General features: G+C 51.8%; 1 protein-coding gene across 3 annotated transcripts in view; it reads left to right on the top strand.

Moving 5' to 3' along the window:
* Positions 1-24268, top strand: part of SULF2 (sulfatase 2) — a 112605-nt gene that overhangs the window by 17313 nt on the left and 71024 nt on the right. For all 3 annotated transcript variants that reach the window (XM_044262887.1, XM_044262886.1, XM_044262885.1), the window contains exon 2: positions 9151-9425. In XM_044262887.1, coding sequence (XP_044118822.1) covers positions 9251-9425 — 175 coding nt within the window. In that variant the 5' untranslated portion in view covers positions 9151-9250. The remainder of the gene's footprint in view (positions 1-9150; positions 9426-24268) is intronic.

The raw sequence follows: 24268 nt of genomic DNA on the forward strand, positions 1-24268 counted from the left end.
AGAAAAAGGAATCTCTTGGTGTCTAAAACAATCCAGGGTAAATCTTCCTCCTTCAGGTTTAGCTGGATCCAAGTCCCAAATGTTTTCAAACCCAAGTATGTTCCATTTCTCAGCTCTGTTTTCTTCTGTGTGTTGGCTTCAGTCCACCTCTACATGAGGCAAGATGGCGTCAGTCTTCCCTCACCTTCATGGTGGAACGACGGGGAACCAGCTAGCCACTTGGAAAGGGTAGGCATCTCCTCGTAGTCAGGCCAAGGTGCCCGGATTATTCTGACTGGCCAATCACTGAGGAAGAGGGATTGGAAGGCCCTGATTGGCTCAGGTCTGGATCGCTTGGCCTGCCAGGGAGCTCTGCCCTGGCGTCCTAATTTAAGCCTATGGACCAAGGACTGGGGAGAAGGTCCCCAAATGAAAACTGGATGCTGTTATAGAAATTACATTGGCCCAAACACAGCAAATAATGCTAAGCAATATGTACTGGGCACTTAGGGTATACAGTCCCCTTCTAAAGGCTTCACAGGCATTAAGCCATTTCCTCCTCACAACTCTTTAAAAGTGCTCTTATTGGCCCCACTTTACAGTTGAAGACACTGAGGCCACAAGAGGGTAAGTTACTTGCCCAACAACTAGACCATAGTGGAACCAAGATTTGAACGCCGGCTGTCTGGCTGCAGACCCCATCTCCACCCCCTTCTCAGCCTGTTCCCTGCTGCATTTTAGCACATATCTCTCTGCTTGGCTTCCTCCAATCTCTCCATCAGCTCCATGAGATTAGAGATTTGTGTTTTTTTTTTTTCCCACTGATCGTGAAACAGTACCTGACCGCAGATGCACAGATATTCGGCCATGTGAATTACATGGCCTCCCAAACACCCATTCACTTTACATACAAAACCTTGTGATGTTCATCTCTCTGGTACCTTAAATATATCGCTTCTAAGCTTTCTTTGAGCTTTAACTATACTCCATGGTCCTGTCCTAAAGGCTCACTGTGGCTTGCCGGTACTTTAATTCCTGACACTTTTCACTTTTAGCTGGAGGTGTTCAGCTCTGGCTTTTGACCTGTTGACTCCTAAGAATGTCAGCTCCCTGAGGGCAGGGACTTTTTTTCCCCACTGCTTTATCTGCAGTGCCAAGAACTGTGCCCGACATATAGTAGGTCTTTGAGGATTTCTTGTTGAATGAATGGTTCTGCAAGCAATGGGGTTCCTAAACAAACCTTTCTCTTTATGCCCTAATTTCCTTTCCAGATCCTGAGCTCTTGTCTTGAAACCTGATCTTTGCCTCCTCCCTTTGAAAGACTCTTCTCTTGTCCCACGTCCTGCTTTGAGAGCTGGCTTGGTTCCCTGCCTCCAGCTGGAATTCCAGGACCACGCACAGAAAGCCCCTAGATGCCCTGGTCCTAGGTAGGGAAGACCCGGAAGGTCTGTGCCCATAGGTTACAGGAGTTCCTGTCCTTTCTTTGACAGCCCTGGAGAGGAAGAGAGAAGGCTGGAAAAGTCTGTGACCAGGAAGAAGGGGAGACACCAGGGGAGTATAAGACTTAACAGATGTGCTTGTGTCATCCCCTGTCTAGACAACTGGGCTTGTAAGGTTCGGGACCACACATTTCCATCCCTCCCACTCTGCCTGCTATTTGCTCAGGCCATTTCCCGTGCCAGAAGCACCCTGTCCTCTACCCTCTCCTTCAGAAAAATCATGTGGATTCTGCAGAACTTTGTTCCTGTTAGGCTTCTTAAATTTTATAAGTCCTCCTCCAGGCAGCCCTCTCTGACTGCCCCCCAGGCCAGCAGTTCCCCCCTTCTTCTTCCTGTTTGTGCAGTACACTTAACCACAGCTTCGTGTATCATTCATCATTTTCCCAGTGAGCATAGGAGTCAGGATGGGCCTCTGGGGTCAGGACGTCTGGTGCAAATCTCGGCTGTGAGGTCTGCTTGCTTTACCCACCCAGGACCCTACAGGAAACAGAGGGTGCCCTCCAACAAAGGTGTGAGCAGAGTGTAAGAAAATGAGTCATACAGATCCCTGGGGCTGAGGACAGTGGGGAACATTTGCTGGAACCAGAAGCAGGGCACCCACAGGAGATGTGGCCCCAAGCAGAGCAAGAGAGGGATGTGCTCAGTTCCCAGCACCTGGGCAGCGGAGGACGCCTGGTAAGTACCCAGGCCCCTCCTCACACCGTCCCTTCCCCTGGTGGTGTCCCCCTTGGCCAGACCCCACCAGGAGCAAGAGAGCACGGAGCCCATTGATGTGGTCCAACCACGTGAACCTCCCAGGGCCCAGGGAAGCACAGAGAGAGGATGGGGAGGAGGCAGGCCAAGGGACGATATTCTGCAGTTCCTCCAAACTGCATGACGTTGGGCAAGTTCTTGAAACTCTCCATGCCTCAGCTTCCTCGTCTGCAAGTAGAACATCCAGTTTCATAAGTGTGTTGTAAGGGTGATGCGACCTAACAGGAGGAGGGCTGAGAAGGGGGCGGGGCCTGTGATAAGTACCTCATAAATATCAATTATTCTTCATCACTGTTCTGTAAGGGGGTTTACTGTGTTGATCCTGGTGCTTCCTGTTGCGAAAGACAGCTCCAGCTCAGATTAACTGAAGCGGCAAAGGCTACATGTCTGAGCCTGTGACCAGGCACAAGGTTCAGCCCGGTGTCACCAGCACCCCTCTGAGCTTCCCCCTTGCTGGCAGGGATGGCGCTCCGGCTCCCTGTACCCAGCCACCAACCCCCCGCCCCAGTTTCTTCCCGCTGTCTGCCATTGGCCAAGCCCAGGTCACATGCCTGCCTCTGGGCCAATCTCTGGAGCTAGTGAGTCGGAACATGTTGATTGGCTCTACCTGGGTCACGTGTTCTGCCCTCCAGTCAGGCTGCCCCTACCTAGTGCAGTAAGGGGGCGGTAGGGACCCCAACCACAGCTGGGGGAATGTTGTCACGGGGAAGAAATTTCTCTCCTAAGACCGTAAATAGCTTAGGTACCTGCTACGTGCCAAGCACTGTTTCGGACATTGGGGATGCAGATATGAAACAAAGCTGACAAAAATCCATGCCCTCAGGGAGCAGACACTCTAGTGGAGGTGGGTGGGAAGGGGGGAACCCATAAAGAAAGAAGTAAAAGATGTAGTTTGTCAGAGGTGGTTGGTGCTAGTGGGAAGGGAAGAGATTTCTGCTAACCTACAAAGACAAAATGTAAGCAAAGAACTAAAGGAGGTGAGGAAAGGGCCTTGAAGATATCTGGATGAGGACTCCAAAGCAGGTAAGTGCAAAGGTCCTGGGGTGGGGACATGCCTGGCATGTGCAAAGTACAGCACAGAGGCCAAGTGGCCAGAGCCGGGTGGGCAAGAGGAAAAATGGAAGGTGATGAGGTCAGAGAGGGGATGGACAGACCATGTAGGATCTCGTTGGCCCTTTGGAATGTCTGGGGTTTTGTTCACCATGAAGTAGAAGCCCTTGAAGGCTTTTTAGTGCAGGAAGACGGCCTCTTTGGTTTTAACAGGATCCCCTGGCTACTTGATAGAAGGAGGAGGAGGTAGAAGCAGGGAAACCAGTTAGGAGGCTCTTGGGTTCTGGGCGGGAATATCTTACCACCTAACACTGTGCCTCGCACATAGTAGGTCCTAAATAAAAATTTGTAAAGTAAATGAAGGAGGACTAAGTGGTCGGGCTGTATGGACCACCTGGCCCCAGCACATGGGGCATCTCTCCACAGCCTGCAGTCCCCTTTCTTCCCTTCTTCCTGCGTGTTTTTCCATCTGGTAAGTGCCTTGCTCTGCCTCTAGCCACAACCTCCTCCCCCACCCCCTCAGCTGCTCAGTCATTCCCAGACTCTGCTTGACTAATCTCGTTGGCAATTTGAGGATCCTCAGAGGAAGACTACCATCTGGGTTGTTCTGGGAAGGCCTGGGTGAGGTCCTGGGAGCTTCCCCAAAGCTGTGGTCTGTGGAGTGGGGAGGTCATTGGTTCCCCAGAGACATGTTCCTCTCTGCAGGTTAATTTATCTTCTAGATAAATCTAGAAGCAGGCGTCATGTTTCTGAACACTTGGGATACTAGACATTTCTAGAGCTGTCTTCCTCGACTGGCAAGCCTTTGCCAAGATTTGTAGAAGATACAGGACAAAGAGAAGGACCCAGATGGACCTTGGAGCGAGCTGGTGGGAACGAGACGAGGTGTCCGGGGGATAGTGGGGACAGCAGGCCGCTGGTGCTGTACGGAGTCACCGCATACTCTCCGTGTAACCACTTTGAATTTTTTTCCAAAAAGGAAAAAAAATGGAGGCAGAATCCCATGTGTCATTTTTAATTGATTTCTTTAGCATCCAGAGAGAGACTGGCACAAGGCCAGGGGAAGTCAGAGCTGGGGGAATTCATCAAAAATTGACCTACCGATGACTTGATCTGATGAAATAATTAGTCCCTGTTATTCTCCAGTCTCCAGTCACAGAGCTTTGACTTCCATCCAGATGGGGAGCGTCCTGGCTGGTGGGGTGTAGTTGCCAGGGAGCAGGGAATGAAAGGGACTGTGGTTGTTGCGGGGAAGAAAGGGGACATGAGAAAACCAGCGTGGGTGCTAGGAACCGAATCCAGCTGACCACATCTCCCAGCTCTACCCACCATCTGGCCCAGAGCTTTCAGTACAGGCTGCAGCTCCCAGCTCCATAGCCCCTTCTACATCACAGGTACAGACCAAAGCCCCTCAGGGGACACCTGGCCACCTGCTGCTCCATTTGGCAAATGGAAACTGAGGCTGGGAGCCTCAGGAACTTGCCCAGCAGGCTGCTTCCAGAGGCTTCTGTTTGAGCCAGAACTGGCTTTGAACCTGCCACTTAATCGCGTGATCATGGGAAAAGCACTTTTGACTCTCTGTGCCTCTGCTTCCTCATCCACAAGATGGGTATAATATGAATGAGGGGAAATGCGGATTAAACGTAAAATGTCTAGAGCAGGGGCTGGAGTATGGTACGCTCTCCACAAGCATTAGCTGTTACTGTTTCTGGCAGAAGAGAGTCGTGGGGCTCTCCTTGGATAGTCTCTCAATGTTATGTTAGTGTTTGGTGTCTATCTGAAGGCATGTGAATGTGCATTTCACACATGAAGGTGGGCTGGTGGGCACATCAGTTCAAATGCAAAGCACAGAGCATCCTACTGTGTTTTCAGGAACAGGTAGACACAGACTGATAAACAACATGATTTGAGGACCACCCCCACCCCAGGGTTTGGGGTAATTCAGGGACCGATTTGATGGTGGAACGTGTCTACTTTTCAACCCTCTTCCGGCCTCTCCCTCCCTCCAGCAGAAAGTCTGGGATGGTGCTAATGCATTTTGACTCCTTGCGACACTTAAAAAGAGAGCGTGTACACGTGGGAAGGGAGGCAGGCATAGAACTCAGCTTAGAGCCTCAGGAAGGAACGAGAAGCTGTGAGACTGAGTAGCAACGTCCGCTTTCTTTCATTTTGTGTGAGTTCGTTTGGTGGCAAGGGGAGTGCCAGTTTTCCCCTTTACCCTTGGATAGAAAGTTTGCTTTTTAAAAACACGGATTTGTGGTTTTGTATTTTTTTTAATATTTTATTTTTATTTATTTGACAGAGAGAGATCACAAGCAGGCAGAGAGGCAGGCAGAGAGAGGAAGGGAAGCAGGCTCCCTGCTGAGCAGAGAGCCCGATGCATCCCAGGACCCTGAGATCATGACCTGAGCTGAAGGCAGAGGATTTAACCCACTGAGCCACTCGGGCGCCCCTTGTGTTTTCATTTTTAAATGAAGCCATGTCACAGTAGAAGGGTTGTGGAGATAGAGCGGCAATGGGGGCTGTGGCGTCTGAACCGGGGAGGTTGGGAAAGGTGCGTTTAGGGGAGGGGACCCGCAGGGGAGCAGAGGTCAGACCTTCTCTGCCGTTTCCTCCCCCGGGGTGAGCTCAGGACCATGACTGAGCCACCATGTTCTCCCCTGTATAATGGGAACAGCGCTCGTACCTGTGTGGGAGGTGGTTGGGAGTGGGGGAGACTCTGCAGGCAGAGTGCCCCTCACAGCCCACCCACGACCACAGCCCACCCACGACTACAGCGACCATCATCTGAGAATGGTTTACTCTGTGAATGACGTGTTCTGGGTCATTCCATGTGCCGGCCTGTGGTCTCAGCACTCTGTATGAACCTGGTTCATCCTCCACACCTGTTTTATAAATAAGGAAACTGAGGCACAGAGGTGTTGAGTTATTTGCCTTGGGTCAGCCAGCAAGTGACTCCGAAGTACGTGTCTTAACCATCCACAGTGTGGCACAGCAGGAGCTCAGGACACACTTGGTGCGGTGGCTCTGGCTGCCAAGAGGCCACAGGATGGAAGCCAGTGCTTGCCCTTGGAGCCTGTGAAAGTCACGGTTCCCAGGTCAGCTCCGCTGAGAATGTGGTCCCCATTGCCATCTCCCCTCTCTGCACAGCTGTCCTGTTGGCGGTCCTTGGGGAGGGAGACAGAGCAAGAAGCCTGCTCCATCTCCTAGCCTGCCCCAGGGAGTGTCAGTTGAAGGCATGACTTCCAGAGGCATTTTGGGTTAAGGGAGCAAACAAGGAATCTTACAACCCCTGGAGGGAACTGGCACGGGAGGGGAGTCATCACTCCCCATAGGCTTGAAGGGGCAAGAGGAGGCTGAGAGTGCAGCCAGGACTAAAGGAAAGCTAGAACCATGGCCAGCCTAGAGAGACAAAGGCCCTGGGGTGCCTGGGATGCAAGGGAGGGAGCAGAGCTGGAGAAACTGATTTCCTGCTGATCTCCTGCCTCCGCCTGCCCAGCAGAACTCCCATTGGCAGAACTAGCAGGAAGCCGGGGACTGCAGGAGCCACCTGTAGTGGCAAGACTGGCTTCCTGGGGCACAGAGCAGGGTGGAAAATGGATCCGAGGGACAAAGAGCAGCCCGCCCCAGGACCCTTCCTGCGGGGGGATGACAGGGGAAGGGGGTTGGTGATGCCTCGGAGCCTCCATACTGAGGTCATGACATGGCCCTGCCGAGCCCCACGCCCCTCAGTCTGCAGAACTCAGAGGACCTTAACCAAATCTCCATTCCTTTAGCTTTCAGAATATTTATTGGGCTCCTCCTCCTACTACATGACAGGCATAGTACTAAGAGCTGAGGACCCAGCTGTGATTAACATAGGCCCACTTCCTACCCTTGTGGGGCTGAGCCTTTAGTGGGGAGAACTGGGCAACTAAGATAATTGCAGGTTGTAATAGGGATTGTGGGGAGAAAAACACAGTTATAAAATACAGAGAGCGCCTCACGTGGAGGGCACCACCTTAGATAGGGGAGCAGACCTTTCTGAGGAGGTGACGTTTGTGCCAAGACTTGACAGAGGAGAGTGAGCCCTGTATAGAAAATAAATCTGAGGGGCGCTTGGGTGGCTCAGTGGGTTAAGCCTCTGCCTTCGGCTCAGGTCATGATCTCAGGGTCCTGGGATCGAGCCCTACATCAGGCTCTCAGCTCAGCAGGGAGCCTGCTCCCCCCCCACACCTACTTGTGATCTTTCTCTCTGTCAAATAAATAAATAAAATCTTCCCCCAAAATTTAATTTAATTTAAAAAAAAGAAAATAAATCTGGGAAAAGAATCTTCTAGGTTTAAGGAAGAACACGTGCAAAGGCCCTGGGGCAGAAACACACTTGATTTGTTAACAGAAAGAAGCCTGTGGGGCTGGGGAGCAACTGGGAGGAAGGAGAAGAGGTAGGAAGGGGCTAGATCTCTTGAATCACCTGTAGGCGATGGTGGGGAGTGTGCATTGTATTCCTTGGACTGGGGAAGCCAAGGCGGGGGTCTGAGCAGGTGAGGGACAGGACTGGGGCTAAAGTGAGGTGAGCACCCCACGCTGGTGCCATCTGGGGTGAGTCCCTTCTATCTTGTGCCCTGAACACCTTGCTGGTCTCAGGCTGGGCCAGGCCCACAGAGTGATCCTATGGGATTTACCTTTTAGGAAGATATTCCCGGTGCCCTGGAGAGGATGGAGAATGAAGGCACAGTCGGGGGAAACGGGGGACCTCTTAGGGGGCTGTTGCAATGGCACATCTCCTCCTATGGACCAGAGCCCTTGATGAGTTCCCTGAGCTGGGACTTTGGTGGGGGGAGGTGGGCAGAGTACTTCAAGGTCAAGCCGCCCACCTCCAACAAACCTGGTTTCCTCCTGGCACGTCTGCTTGCTCACTGTCTCTCATTTTAAATAAATGAGACCTAAAGTCTATATCTGGAAAGACTTGAAGGCTCATTTCCTCAAGAAATAGAAAAATGACCACAGAGAGCAAAGAGCAGAACAAGATCAGACCTGCCCAAGCCAAGATGCGCCATCCTGCTGTCCCTCCCACCTTTGCTGGTGACCGCCTCAGACCTGGGGGGCCCAGGGGTGACAGCTCTTCTCCTGTAGCTTTTTAGCCCTCAATTTTCTCTTGTGTCCCTTTGTCGATTCTACAAACTTAAAACTCATGGGAATAACTTGCTCAGCTATGGGATCTGTCTGCAGGGCGCCTTCACACACATCCCACTGGCTTGCGCTCCCTTAACACCTTGTCTCCCCGTTTTATTCGCGGGAAAGCTGAGGTTCCCTACTGGCTTGCCGGGGAGGATACCCGGCTGGCGAGCGACACAGCTGGGACTGGGATGCATACAGGGTCGCTCAGCCCTGCACATCCACACCGGGCCTCAGCCTCACGCTGCACTGCCCTAGAGCGGGGACTGTCCTCACCTCTGCCTCTCCGCCCCACCACACCCCATCCCTCTCACCTCTGGGGAGGGTGGGGGAGAAGGGAGGCCCAGAACTATCTCTTCCCCTAGTCTGGGCTCCTTCTTTTTCCTTGTTCTGGGGCTGGTCTGTCTGCTGAACTGGTTGGCAGATTCAGAGACAGGCTAGTTATCTGACTTGGGCCCAGGGCTGCACCCAGCACATTCAGAAGACCGCTGGTCCGGGAGAGAAATCTGTCCGCAGAAGCAGTCACAGAAAGCTTTCCTGCCACTGTGTCGCGGGGGCACGTTGCAAGTTCCTTCCTTCCCACTTTCTCACTGCTCTAGCTCCCCCTGATCAAAGGAACCCTCGGTGTCCATGCCAGAAATCATTATGCAAGCCCAAGCCGTCAGGCGGCCTTTACGTAAAGACTGACCTGATTCTTTTCCTCCTACTTTAGATCCGTGAGTAAAGTGGGAAGAAGCAACAAGAGACACAGCCACAACACGCGACTTCAGACTCCTGGGTCCCGCAGGACGCCCAGATCGGCGGCCCGTAAAATGGCCCCGCCCAGCCTCCTGCTTTGCTTGCTGTCCGCCACCGTGTGCTCTCTGCTGGGGGGAAGTTCGGCGTTCCTGTCCCACCACCGCCTGAAAGGCAGGTTTCAGAGGGACCGCAGAAACATCCGGCCCAACATCATCCTGGTGCTGACAGACGACCAGGACGTGGAGCTGGGTAAGCAGCTGGCCCTCAGGGCGCACTTGCCCAGCCAGGGCCACTGTGCTGGGTCCGAGGCTCCTGACACAGGGCCGCTGGAGGAGACCCCGGGGAGCTCGCTTGGGTTTCAACCAAGTCACAGGGGTTGTCCCACACACATGCCTTTGCAGCTGGGTCCACAAGGCGAGGTCTCCAACTCGTTCCTAAGGCAGAACGCTTTCTCAATTGCTCCAAAAGTCAAAAGAGATATTTCGACTAAATTGTTATTTTCATGCAGTTTCTATTGAGTACGTGCTGTGTGCCAGTGTCCTAGGGCCTGGAACTTCAGTAATGAGTGAGAAAGGCATAGACCTTACTGTCACAAAGTGAGGGACACAGGTAATAGCAGGGTCACAGGGACGATCATTTCAAGAAGGGAGAAAGGGGCTGTGCCAGATGGGCCCAGGGAGGGGGAGCCACTTCGGATTGGTAATCAAGGAGGGCCTCTCAGAGGGGGTAATGTTTGAGCTGACACTGAAACCAAGAAGGAGCCAGCCAGGGGGTGTGTGTGTGTGTACACATGTACCTGTGTGTACACACATGCACACGTGGGCCCTTCCTCTCCAATCTTAACACTTCAGGTGACCTCATCCTTGGTGGCATCCAGGGACAGGGAGGGCGGACACAATTTCTAGTAACCTGACCCTGTTCACAAAGATGGTGCCTCAGGACGGTAAGCGTGGCCGCCTCCTATCCAGAGCTTCCTCCGCTCATGGTGCTTTGGCTCTGGGGAAAGCGGGTGAGGACAGGGACTCTCGCCAGGGTTTAGCTCGCTGGTACGGATGGCAGGCGTGTCAGGGACTTCTCCAGCTCGCAGTGTCAGTGCCTTCATTACCCATGCAGGCCACCCCAGCCGCCACCTCCTTAACCCAGCAAGAGGCCATCCTGGCTCACCCCTGGCTCCACCCCTGCATTCCCACGCAAGACCACAAGGCCCTGCCCCAGCCCTCGGTGCTACACCTGTCAGAGGCTTTTCTCCCCACTTGTCCCCTTGCATGAGGACAAGCCGCCACACATGAGGCCACCAAGAGCAAGCCCTCCAGAGTCCGTCTCAGCTGCACCTTCTGGTGCTCAGCTGCACCTTCTGGGGGCTGAGCTCCACTGGTAGTTCCAGCTCACTGTTGGGGTGGGGGGGTCTCCCTCAGGAAACCTTCTTTCTCCCTAGCTTGTATCCATTCCCCTGCCCCCACCTTGAAGTCACTGAGTTTACCAGTTCTCTTTCTCAACAGGACCCCATACACAGAACTGCCCATAAATGTAAATGATGTAAGCAACTTTAAATTTTCCAGTGGCTACATTTTTTAATGCTTAAAAAAAAAAACAGGTGAAATTAATAATGTATTTTTGTTTAACCCCATGTGTTCAGATGATTATCATCTCAACATGTAATCAATATAAAAAGTCCTTCAGGAGATAGTTTACATTTTTTATATTGTTTTTGAAATCTGGCCTGTAGTTTACACTTAGAGCACAATTCATTTAGGACTAGCCACCTTGCAGGTGCTTGGTAGCCACTTATGGCTATTGCATTGGACAGCACACAGTCTTGTGTGGTTTTCCTCCTGCACATTTTCCCTTCTAATCATTAGTGTCACTGTGTACTGTGAAGATCTGAGAAAAGCCTTTTAAGCAAGGGGAAGTAGCATGTGCAAAGGCCCTGAGGCAGAAGCAAGGAAAGGGATTGGGCTGGAGCCTGGGAAAGGGGGCTGGAATAGGAGACTGGAAAGAGAGGATGGAGCCCTATCTTGGAGGCTTTCATGGGTAGAGAATGCCAATAGTTGACTAGGTGAGGGGTGGGCTTTTAGCCTCTATCCACTGTCAAAGGACAATTGAATATTATAGATGGCAACAAATGTAAATGTTTCCTGGCTAAGCCTTTGCTACCAAACCTGAGATTGTGGTGAAGATCCAACTTCAAGTCTACACTCTTTTTGCATCCATTATTAAAAGCATGCATCACTCTTTTTAATTACAAAAAAAAAAAGTGACTTATATACATCCCAGTTGCTCTTTATACTGATTTGTATTAATGATCACAAGTATAGATTTTTCTCCGGGAGCTTATCAAGTGCAAGAAGTCTTTGTAGGCAGGAAGCAATCAAAGCCCAGAACCTTTATTGACAGTTGAACACACAGAATACCTATCTGTCCAGCAGCATCTAGCTTGAACCATGTTTGATGACCATGGGGAGTCTACAGTCATGGCCATAGGGTCGCAAATTTTGTTTCTGGTAGAATTTTGCAGAGAGTACTTGCATGTGGCACCCGGATCTCTGAGCACAGGGGTCCTGCTTCACAGGGTCCCTCAACGGTGGTCATGCCTGAGAGTTCAAGGCTGCCCAGACACCCACTCGTGCATTCAGCAGGTCTGTATTAAGCATCCAACCCTGTGCAGCACACTGTGCTGGGAGTTAGAGGATGAGGAAGGAGCATTCCGGGTCAAGAGAATGGCAAGGCAAAGACACTATGTTAGTTAGCAATGAACTTGGTGGGTCAGGACAGAAAGAAGGCTGTGGGCTGGAGAGAGATGAGACCAGGAGTGAACTGGGGCCAGGTCGTGAGGGGCCTTGTGGTCCTGATGAGGGTTTTGGGTTTTAGTAAAATGGACATAGGTTAGGGGGCCTTTAGCAGGGGCTATGAGGTGACTTGGGTTCCAGCAGGATCCCTCTGGCTGTTATGTTCAATTTGGGATTGCCAAGAGCAAGAGCAGAGACGGGGAGCCCCATTCAGAGGCTGTGGAAGTGCAGGGGTTGACGGAGGAGGCTTGGACCTGGGGCAGGAGCAGTCATAGGTGAGGCACCGACCAATGGTTGGATGAGGGGGTTAAGGAAAAGAGGAAGATCTAGGGCAACTTCTAGACTTTGGGCCCGAACCAAGGTGAATGGTGGAACAGCCACCCCCAGGAACAACACATTTTTGCTGCAGCAACATGATCCAGCTAAGCCTGGTGCCAGAATGTGATCACACGTTTACATCTGTGACTCTCAAATAAAACCAAAGAATGTGCAAATATAGAAAAAGGATCTATGGACGTGATAAGGACACGGGAGGGAAGAGAGCAGGGAGAACCACGGCTAACTTAAAATACAGAAATTCACTCTCTTTGTTTTCAAAGAGGGAGAGATTAAGTCACAGGAAAATGAAGTTTCTTGTCCAAGGTCACACCCACATGGCTAGACCGTGGCCAAGCAAGACTGAAAACCAGATCCTGTGGTCTTAAACACTGTTCTACTTAACCAGTCTCCTGGAGTAGCTGTTGAGTAGTTTCTAGAGTGTTCGTGTGTGTGTTAGCTGGTGTTCCCGGTCACAAATACCATTGCCGGGAATGTCTTTATACATGCTTCTCAGCGTACACGAGCAAGTGCCACGAAGGGAGAAATTCCAGGCAGAAAATTCGGTGCGTGGAGAGCCCTCGCGTTCTGGGGCGTCTGTCAGCTCCCACAGCGCAGCACCACCTTGCATAGACACGCCAGTGCCTGCGAACCTTCCCTTCCACGCTGGAGCCGCCCCCTCCCCAGCAGAACTGGCTTTTGAAGGAGGTTGTGTAGCTTTCAGGAGGTGAGGGGTGGGAAGGTGGTAGTTGGGGGTGGGGGGGTGGGCTTTTTATAAACCACTAGACAGACCCAGATCAATAATGCATGTTCCAAAAAAGGCCAGCCCATTATCTCACAGTCTGCTACAACCGGCACACAGAGGGTGGTCCTAAAAAATTTATCATCTGCTATTTTCTGCTCATTCGTGCGGCAGTTCTGATGGTTCTCAGGGCTGAAGGCTTCTCGACTGAGCTAATTCCAGGCTTCCTTCCAGTCCCGGGTGGAGAACAGCCGTCCATCCTAATTAGGGTCTGGTTGAGAGAACGGGGATGGGACACACAGAGGGGCTCGTCCTGCGTCTTCATTGCGAGGTTGGGGCACGGGGAGGAGGGCCACAGACTCGTTTGCTCTTTGCTCGCGTGCATCTGGCACCCTTCCCTGAGTTGTCACGCCGAAGTGTCATGTGCCCAGGGGAACTGGTTCCAGGGCACAGGGGTCAGTAAGCAGCCTCCATTATCAATACATTGTCAAGGTGATTGGGAAAATCCCTGCATTTCAGTGATCCTTGGAGACCGGCAGGGGCTTGGCTCACCACCTTTACCAGAAGGATAAGAGAAGGAGAAGGACACAGAGGCTGGCGTCTTGTTTGCATCTGATGATGACCTTGAGTCAGAGAGGCTGTGTCACTGGGGAGCCCTGCTGGGGTTTACTAGTTCGATTCGATCCGGCCAAACCTTTGGTGAGCCTCAGCGGCTCAGACAGGCTCAGAGACACCAAGAGGAGTTAGACACAGTCCTCGTGGAGCGTTGGCAGCATCCCAGGGCCATCTGTTCCATTATTTGAGATTTTATTGAACTGGACTTACTTTTTGAAGCTTACATCGTATTTGAGAAGGAAGTCTTAAATGATAACTGTAAATGAAAAACCAGTCTCCACTGCCTTTCGTAAAAGGTCACGGCAAAACCAAGTACAATGAGAGCAGCGGTGTTTTTGCATTCGGGCAAGAGGTTGCCTCCCACAAGGCTGGCGTGTCTTTGTTACACAGGCTGAGGGCAGCCGCACCTCCCCGGGACTTTCTCCTTGACCGGGTCAGCAGGATGGAAGCTGGGGAAAGGATGGGAGCCATGGGCTTTCTGTATTGCAGCCCCACTAATACGGGGGCTCTTGTGTCTGAAGGTTAAGGACACAGATTCCCCAAACCCCAGAATATCAGGGCTTATTTCCTAAGGGTCCACACGGGGTAGAAACAAGCTGCCTTTTGAGGCCCCCTCAGATTGCCAGGTTTCAGATGTGCCCCCCAAGAGAGTCATGCTGCTGTGAGCGATAAAAGGCCACCAAGCAGCAGTGTTGGCAGGGGGGCCACAGAAATGCCATGGAGACAAAGCATTGTTTCCATTCATTGGATATTCATTCCATTCATTTCCATTCATTGGATATAAGAACCCAAAGTTTGTTTCACAAACTTTCTGTCAGTCTGAATTCTCTCAGTGACAAGTGACAGAAACCCAACTCAAACCAGACCGACATACACCAAAAAATGAGTTTATTCGACTCAGGTGAATAAAAAGTCTAAGAGTTAAAAAAAAAAAAAATCCACATGTGTTCTGAGCTTCAGGTGTGGCTGGATCCAGGAGCTCTGTCTGGCTCTCATCTGTCTCTCCATCTCCCTATTCTCAGTTCTCCTCCAAAGCGGCTTCACCCTCAACCCAGCTTCCCACCTGGCATCACCAGACCCGTATTGATGGTACAGTGCGCCATCCTTGTGGAAAGAGTGTCTCTCTCCCTTGCATACCAATAAATGGCCCCAAATGAAGTATCTTAGATCTGGTTCTCCCCAGGACAGCTGGTCAATCATGAACCATTCCAGGGAAGGGAATACAAGGATCAGCTGGCCTGGTCATATGCACAGCCCTGGAGTCAGGAATGGGGCCGACCACACAGGAGCTGTGAGGACTCAGAAAGGGAGTAGGTGTGTTCCCTAAAGGGAAATTCAAGAGCTGGTGCCAGAAGAAGGCAGGTGCCAGGTGTGCAGTCGAGTCCAGGAGATGCTCAGGGCATGCTCACAGGGCTCTCTCCAAAGCAGGGTGCTCGTGGGACAAATAATTCATTCAACGAGTATGTGCCAGAGGGGGTCCAGCAGCAAAAGAAATAGGCAAAATCTCTATTCTTACGGAGCTTACATACTAATGCAAGAGTTAATAAAAAATATTTATAAAGTATATAGTACCTACCGTAGTAAAAAGGGACAAGGAGGATAAAGCAAGGAAGGGAAGTCAGCAAGGAGAGGGAAAGGGAGAGTGATGATATTATGGAGACATCTGGGCAAAGAAAGTAAAGGAGCCAGTCAAGGGAGTTCCCCTAGGAAGAGCAACCAGGCAGAGAGAACAGTGGGTGCAAAGGCCCTGAGGCAGAAAGCAGTCCTACCAGGCTCACAGAGCAGCAGAGAAGTTAGGACAGCAGAGCAGTGTGAGCAAGGACGAGGTCTGAGAGGTAATGGATTGGTGGTGGAAGGGTAGATCATACAGGGTCTTTGAACCAGAGAGAGGATTTTGGCTTTCTGGGTGATACAGACACCAGTAGAGGACACTGAGCTGAGGAAGAACATTATCTGACTTGTGTGTTAATATGGTCCCTCTGGCTATGCTATGGAGAATAAACTGGAGGGATGTAATAAGAGCAGGGAGCCCAGGAAGGGGTCTCCTGCTGGAGTCCAAGCACGAGATGATGGTGGCTCAGACCCGAGTTAGGGGGAAGCAGAGACTGCCCCTGGTCATCAGGTAGAGCTGATAAGATATGCTAATGGACCTGATGTGGAGTAGTGGGTGAGAGGAGTCAGGAAGAACTCCCAGGTTTGGGCATGAATGACTACAAGGAGGGATTCTCTATTCACAGAGATGGGGAGAGCTCTGCTCGGGAGCTCACTGCAGTTTCTGGACCTGGTAAGATGCGGGGGCTGGAAAAATCAGGAGGAGCTGTCCAAGGCAGTCAGCTCGGAGAGTCACAAGTTCAGGGAAGAGGTCCAGGCCTGGATGGGCTGGGACTGAGGGAGAGGGCCAGGGAAGGGGCAAGAAGTGTATGCAGATTGTGTGCCTGTCTGCGCTTTACTGGGTCTAAGACCTTCACCACATTCCCAGAGGGGTCTCTGACCTTGAGAGGCTCTGACCTTGAGAGCCTTGAGAGCCTTGATAGGCTCTGACCAGAGGGCTGCCTCGTGGGAGAGGCTGGCTTTTTAGAAAAAGCCTGGGGAGGGCTCCCGGCCAGACGCTTGTTTGCTCCTTTCCATCTGTGAACGCAAGGAAACCACACCCCGTGCCGCAGACTGATCTCCAGAAATCAGTTCTAAGTTTCAGGCTCGGGTACTCTGTAGGGGCCAAATGGCTGGAAGCCCAGGACAGCTTGCCCAGATTCCGGACACTAGATCAGTGTAACTTCCAACTCAGCCTTTCTAAGATACCAACTCCTGACATTCCTGCCATTTCTCACTGGAGTCACAAAAACATGTGGGGGCAGGTTATCTCAGGAGGAAGAAAGGCTCATCTAGACCCACCCTGGCGTTCAACTTCCAAGCACATTCCTGCAAGACTTTTTTTTTTTTCTTTTCATTCAGCAACACTTGGGAGATCACTTAAATTCTGGAAGCTAAGTATATCGGGATTCGCTTTGGCTGCATATAAAAGAAAATATTAAATAACACTGGCTTAAACAAGGTAGAATTTTGCTTCTCACTCACATAAAAATATCTGGAAATTGGCATTCCAGGGCTGGCATGGAGGCTTCAAGGTTATCAAGCACACGAGCTCCTCGGCCTTTCTGTTCTCCCACACTTGTTGTGTGGCTTCTCTCATTAAGGTCATCTCATGGTTCAGAATGGCTGCTGGAGCTCCAGCTATCAGAGCCACATTCCAGGCATCACAGAAGGAGGAAGCAAAAGGGTAAAAAGAATGGACTTCGAGTTAAGTCCGCTCCCTTTAAGGACCTCATTCCAGACATCACGTACAACACAGACAGAGCTTACTTAATTAGCCACACGATCTCAGCAAGAAATGTGGGGCACACTCAAATTTGGATTATTCAAGGACAGTTTAACTATATTTTGCCAAAGTGTGAGCAAGCAAGTGTGGGGAAATCTATTTAGTAACATTAGAGCCATTCCTACCCCAAGACCAAGGGGATGAGGGGAGCAAATGGTTACTGGAAGACCAAGGGCCACGCAGTAGGAGCTGTCCCCCTCTGTTGATACCACAGGGAGAGAAAAGGAGGATTGCATACCCCAACGTCCTTTTTCTCTTCTACTGATCTCCTCCCAAGGACTTCCAGTGGCCAATTCCAGTCGAAAGCCAGAGAGTAAAGAGAGTTGTGGATACAGCCCATCTAGGTCAGCTCCCTGGGCTGGATCACTGGACAGAGAACAGATCTAGAAGGACACAGGGAGGACCACTTGCACATTTAGCTGCAAGGCGGTCTGGGAAATGGATTTCCTAGCTAGGTGCATTAAAGATTAAAATCAGGGCCTGTTAGGAAGGGGAACATATACTGGCGGACAACCTGGGTCTCTCCCCACACCAGAGATCAGGAGCAAGGGTCCCAGTGAGGGGCAGCACCTCCGGAGGGGAATGGTAGGGGTGTTGTACGAAGGGCACTGGGGACACCTGCACCATGAGAAGGAGACAGTCACATGGGAATTTGGGGGAGGACCATCCCAGGCACCAGGATAAGTGCAGGAGCCACGTGGCAGGAATGGGCTTGCCAGGAACTTTGAGGGGGACAGCAGGACCCGGGGAGTGAGGAGGAGAATGATGGAGGGAAGGTCTGGATTTTATTCCAAAACCCGTGGAAAGTCACTGAGCTGTTCTAAGCAGGTCAATATTCATGATTTGTGTTTTCAGTGGCTCAGTCTGGCTGCAGGCACGAAATCAGAGTCAGGGAGACCGGGGTGGGGGGGGCCTCGAGGTGGGAGCCCAGGGGTGCTCTGCAGAGGTAGTGAGGGGACGGAGCCGGTTCTGTTTGGAGGGTCAGCAGGCAGGGCTTGTGGCTGGATTGCAAGGGGGAGGGAAGGAGAATCGAGAATCACTCGGAGTTTCAGCTGAGCGGATGGCAGATGGCAGTGGTGTTTACAGAGAAAGGGACATGGGGAGGAGGAGGAACAGGTTTTCAGGCTCCGGTCAGACATCCCCCTGCTTTGTACTCATCGCCACCAGGCCAGTGGCTAGGTGACTGGCCCTATGTAGCCCATGAGGACAGGTTGGCAGAACTCCCCTGGAGGCCTTGCCTCATCGAAGACACAGCCTCTGGCAAGGAGCAGGATGTGGGTGGAGCTCCTCAGAGAGGCAGTGACCGGTGACTGCCGAGCGCCATTGATGATTCCCACGGCCTGCCCTTTCCCAGGGCCTCTGGGCCACTTCCCTTCCATTCAGAAGTGCTGTAGCACAATTTGCTCCCAGAAGCTTCATGGCCAGAGCTAGCAGAAGGCAGAGGAGGAAAAATTAACTTGAGGATCTCTCTGACAGTCCAGTGTTCATTAATGAAATGCCAACACGGCCTCTCTGACACCTGCTTCCTTGATACCGGGTTGAGGAACCAATTTCGAGCCTCGGCTTCTTGGAGCTGAAACCAGCAACAGCCTTTGCTTGTATTTGGTGACATCCCCGCCTCAGGAGCGGCTCCCCCTTTGCCCCACTGTGAGGACGAGTGGTCCGAGCAGAGGGTCCCCGGCATCCGTTGTGTTTCTTCTGGGTCGAGCTGGAGGCACGGTAGTCGCCAACTGACACCAGTGAGCCCATTCTGGTGCGAGGAGGGGCATCAGATTCCGGGAGACAATGGAGTCCCTCTGCCCAGGGGTGGCCTCTGTTTCTGATGCTCACCCCAGCCCCTCCCCCACCCTGCTGGGCACAGAGCTATTCCGGGCAGGGGGACGGAGGGGGCCCAGCCTCCCGTGGTTGTTAAACAGTCTGCGGGGGGCAGGCCACTCACAAGCTGATCTGGTGACATTGCAGGCATTCCAGGGACACTCGAGGACCCGATGAGGACGGCCACGAGAATTCCAGCCTGGCCGGCAGTCACCAGTGGCAGGAGGACAGCACGGGACACAGGTGCTTTGCCACCTGTGGCCTGAGTTAATGGCCCTTCCCCCTCCCCCGACCTGCCAGTCTAGGTCAAGGTTCTGTTCTAGCCTAGAGGCAGACCCACAGCTCTCCTCCTCCTCTTAAAGCCTGCTCTCTTGTGGGGCTCTGGGTCACAGTAAGTGTTACTTTGGAGGTTTACTTAGCTGGTCCCTTCAGCTGAAGTAGAAGCAGTACAGTTTGTAAACTCCGTGCCTCCAAGGGCCCAGCAGGTCCAGTAAATGTGGAAAGTGGGGAGCGGGAAGAACCAGAGTGGACCTTCTAAACTGGGCCCTTGCTACTCCGGTCCACTCACCTTTGGACCCATTAAGGCCAGATCTCTGTCTTTTTCAAGCAAAGCCAGACAGCTGGATTGATATGAAATCTCCCTATTTAAAAAAAAAAAAGTTCTCAATTAATTTTTCAAACATCTTTTAAACACAACTAAGTGAAACACACAGGCCAGATTCTGTCCAGAGGCACTCTGTGAACTGGACTTGGGAGCTACGATAACTAAACTACCATAACTAAAATTTGTAACAGCTAGCATGTATTACGTGCTTTTGGTATGCCTCGTACTGCAGTAAAGGCATTTTTCTCGGTTACATTTTGGAACATCCCATGGGGAAGAGGCAGACAAGGACACTGAAGTATATGAGAGTTAAATCATTTGCACAAGGTATCAGGTTCATAGGATGTGGCAAAGTCTGGATTCGAACTCAGGCCAGGTACCTCTAGAGCCCTTCCCAGCATACTGCATAAGGTAACAGAGAGTATTCTAGAATTGTCCTTGACTTTCACAGTCAAAAGAAATCTTCTACCTAAAGCTATTCATGTGCTATACGTTTACAGACGGGAAATGAAGGTCCAGAGAAAGTCAGTGGTTTCATTAGACAGCTCACACTTTGTTTTGTGGGCTCGTTGATAGCCAGAGTGTACAGACAAGGGAGGGCCCCGTGTTCCATCCAGAACAGAAGCACACATGTGTGCGTTACACCCACAAATACATTCAGCAGTGGAACCTGTTTAACATACAGAGCTAAACAGGTGACAAAAGAATCATTCAGAGAAGGATGGCACCTGGAGAGGACACAGGTCATGTCCCCTTCACCCTTCGCCAGTCCCCATGCCATGTGGGCCTTCAGCTCCTAATTTTCAACCCAGAGAAGAGGAGAGAGAACACAGCCTGGGACTGTGAGCCGCCCTAGCAAACTAAAGAACCTAAGGAGGTTCCTCCTAAGGAGGAGGCCATTGAAACCACTGATCTGTGGCCTTGGGGGTGGAGGGAGGCATACAACACCCCACATTGGAATTGGGTCTGTGAACCTGAAAAGAGTTGGGATGAGTAGAAATTTTTTAAATTTTTCACAGGGGAAGAGACCCATGAAAACAAAAATGCCAAGAGCCCACAAAGCTCATTTAAAAAGCTATAGCATTCTTGATGCACTGAAAAAAGTGTAACCAAGCATTTCTGTGGACAGGTCATGCCTCTGGCCTTCTGACTGTGGCCTCTTGTTTAGTATTCAGAGTTACTGTGGTCTCTACAGATATGAGGGGTCCTTGCCAAAAGACCTCTTCTAGAACATTCCAGGCTAGATTATCTTTTCTCCAAAAGAAAGGCACAGGTGGGAATGCAACACATATCCTGGAGTATTCATAGAGTAGCCTGTTTCCAGTCAGTTCTCTTCTCCCTCCCACACCTCCAGGGTATTTCAAATTACATGACTGACACAGTCTCACGTTAAAATACTCAAGTAATTCAAAGCAAAGCTTCCCCATCCACCATTCACAGTACTCCTCTCAGAGGCAACCATTATCTACAGTTTATAAATCGGCTAAGAACATTTTCTCAAGGAGCAGAAAGGAGGATGGATTCAGCACAGCACAGGGAAAACCTCCCGAGGAGGCAGTATTAGCAAAGACCTGCATGACACCCGGTGCCGGGGGGGGGGGGGGGGTACTGGCATCTAGGCTGCAAGAGCAGCAAGTGCAAAGGCCCTGAGGCAGGAGCATGCTTGGTGCCTTCTAGTAGCAGTGAGGTCAGCACGACCAGAGGAGAGGGAGAGTAGGGGACAGAGGTACAAGTTGTAGTTGGGGAGAATCAGTATCCAAGTCACATGGGGTCTCCTGGGCCAAAGGGGGAGCTTTGGCTTTTATTCAGTGCAAGATGGTCCATTGGTGGAAAAGACTGAGCAGAGGAACACGTGCTATGGCTTCACCTTTCAAAGAAGCCCTCTGGCCACCAGTAGTCCAGGTGAGAGACAAGAAATGCTGATTTAAGTCAAGACTCTGGGTTTACTGAAGGGCTGGCTTTCTTCCCTGTATCCCATTTCCCTGCCAGGCTTTCCCAAGGAGGGATGACGTCACAGACTCTAATCATTTACCTATACCTTTAAGAAAACAAATGTCAGAAGGTATCATTTCCTTAGTTATCCATCATGATCAGTGACTCCCATGCCACCCACTTGGGGGGGGCCTCCGGAGTCTGTCATAGAGGGGTGTGGGGGGCATCTGCTCCCAGCTGGCAGGGGCCCCCAGGCCAGAAAGTAGCTGGGAAACGCCTAAGCCCTGTGGGTGGCAAAAATTGGGTCATGGTTCGAATCTCGAAATTCCCCAGCACCTGCTTGTTCCCTCGAGATAGTTGCACTGACCCAGACCTTTAGAAGAATGTGTTTGTTCAGTGTTTCCTGAAATGATTTTCTACAACAGGAAAGGCACAGGTATCTCATGCAATAGCTCAGCAAACCTCGATTTAACTGCGTTACAAACTTACTTTGATGTTCATCCAAAAAAAAAAAAAAAAGAATCAGTGTATCAGGCACCGAAGTTCACATAGTTACTTGGGCTGAGACTAAAGTGTACTGTTTAAAGTCACTTTAAGAAAAGATATCAGATAATGAAAATAGCACAGTCCGAGTGTTGAGGAGGCCCCAAAAGGTGATCAGAAAGGGGTGGGCAGGGGAGCGTCACAGGGAGGGGGGGTTATGCCACATAGTCAGTGGGGGCGGGACCTTGAGAGGCGCAGAGACCTGTCAGGGGACCTGAGCCCTGGCCCGGCAAGGCAAGGCTGGAGGGTTCAATTATGGAAGGAAGCCGGCCTGGTTTTGTTTGCACGTCCCCAGGTTTATATCGGACAATGCAGGTTTGGGTTGGCCGCTGGCATCACTTAAAATAATAAAAACTGGTCTTCCTGTCTGTGTGGCCACATCCTCCGGGTTCTCCCCTCCCATCAGAGCCGTCTGTCCATCCACGTCAGGGCTGGGCAGGGCAAGCAGATCAGATCCTGTGGTTCGGTGTTCCAGATGTGGATTTGTAGGGCCTTGTCGCTGTGGCCGTTTTAATACAGCAGGTTACTGTCCCCGCGGGGACGCTTCGCTTCTCGTGCTGTTTCTGCACGGGAGCCGCCGTCCTTTTGGGGCTTTGGTTAAGTCGTACTTGAGTAGCAGCGGTCTGACACAGCTCTCCCGCAGCCGGCAGCTTGGAGCAGGGGTGAGTGCACCAAGCAGACAGGTGGGCAGGGGTGGCGAGAGCGGCCCATCAGCTCACCTCCTAGGGAGAGGAGGAGGAGAGAGACGGAAGTGCTTTGAGACCCTGGCTCTGAGCCTGTTAAAAATACGAAAGGGAGGGAGCACCTGGGTGGCTCAGTGGGTTAAGCCTCTGCCTTCAGCTCTGGTCATGATCTCAGGGTCCTGGGATCAAACCCCGCATCAGGCTCTCTGCTCAGCAGGGAGCCTGCTTCCCTTCCTCTCTCTCTGCCTGCCTTTCTGCCTACTTGTGATCTCTCTCTCTGTGTCAAATAAATAAATTAAATCTTTTTTTAAAAAAAAAAAGAAAAAAGAAAAAGAAACAGTTCCGCTGGCCGTTTGCTTTTTGCCAGCGTGACGTTCGGGGCGGCAGACTGCAGGTGAATTACTCACCAGGTGGTGGCCTCCTGCTTTCCAGAAGGGTCTGGCAGGCTGTGTGGGGAGCCAGCTTTGTCCTTCCTGCAGTCCCTGGAGACGCAGAGAGGTTGAGTTCTCATTACCAGCCGCTCCATCCTTTCTCCTCCTAGTGTGGCAGGAGCGTGCAAAATGTTGGTTCTGCCTGGGATGCCCTGGATGCATTCCTATGAGTATTTACCGAGCACCTGCCCTGTGCCAGGCAGCGCCCAGAGCCTCAGGGCTGGGAGGCACCGTGGGTTGTCCCAGACCTCCCTTCACTGACACCAGGCCGCGGGCAATCGACAAGTGGGATAAATATGTAAATATGGAGACATCAGAGGTAACACAGACTCAGAAGCTTACAGAAGGGGTCTGAACTGTCTGGGGCTGGGAGTAGAGACAAGAAGGGCGTGAGGGCACAGGCCATCGGGGTGCTGCAGGAAGGGCATTCCGAGCAAAAGGAACAGAGAGGCAAAGGCTTGGAGGTGGGAGCAGGCCTTGCAAGTCCAAGGGCAGAGACAAGGGCCCTGTGGCTGCAGCGAGTGGGCAGGGAAGGGGTCTGGATCCAGCAGGGCCTGTGGGTGACCCCAGGGACTCTGTTCTCTGCTGAGTGGGAGCCACAGAGGCTGCTTAGGAGAGAAGGCACTCTGCCTGCTCCTTGCAGAAGAAATGGTCGGGGTCCGTCCGATCAGAAAGCAAAGCAGTTGACCTAGTTCGGAGGAGAGAGAATAACCAGGTGCCCCAGGAAGAGGCAACCAGGCTGCAGGATGGATATACTTTGGAGGAGGAGCAACAGACCTTGCTGCTCATTTGGATGTGGGACCGGAGAGGTGGAAGCAAGGCGTAGCAAGATTATTATCTAAGTCACTGGAGGGAAGCCGAGGAGGCAGGAGGGGGCCGGTGACCGCAGGAGCTCAGTTGAGGGTGTGTGGCTCTGAAGGTGTCTGCAACACGGTCCCATAACGTCACCGTGGGGGCCGCGCTAGGCTCTACGAAGCCCGTGTGTGCCACACGCCAGCCAGGCCCTCCCATTCCCAGAATTTTCTCAACTATGTGCTGCTTGTACTAGGATTGACCTCTTTTAATCAGCCGTGATTTTTCTGTTTTAAAGAACGAGAGTCCACTACCCTAACTGAGAGAAGGAGGATCACTTGCCCTAAGTAGAGGGCACTAAACCACGTGACTCGGCATAAGCCAATGATGTTGCCGGCTGAGAGCTCTGAGCAGGTGTCTGGCTCCCTCCCGGTGGAAACAGGACACGACAGCACCGG

The sequence above is a fragment of the Neovison vison genome, chromosome 8 (assembly GCF_020171115.1).
Source record: "Neovison vison isolate M4711 chromosome 8, ASM_NN_V1, whole genome shotgun sequence".
In the NCBI taxonomy this organism is placed as follows: Eukaryota; Metazoa; Chordata; class Mammalia; order Carnivora; family Mustelidae; genus Neogale; species Neogale vison.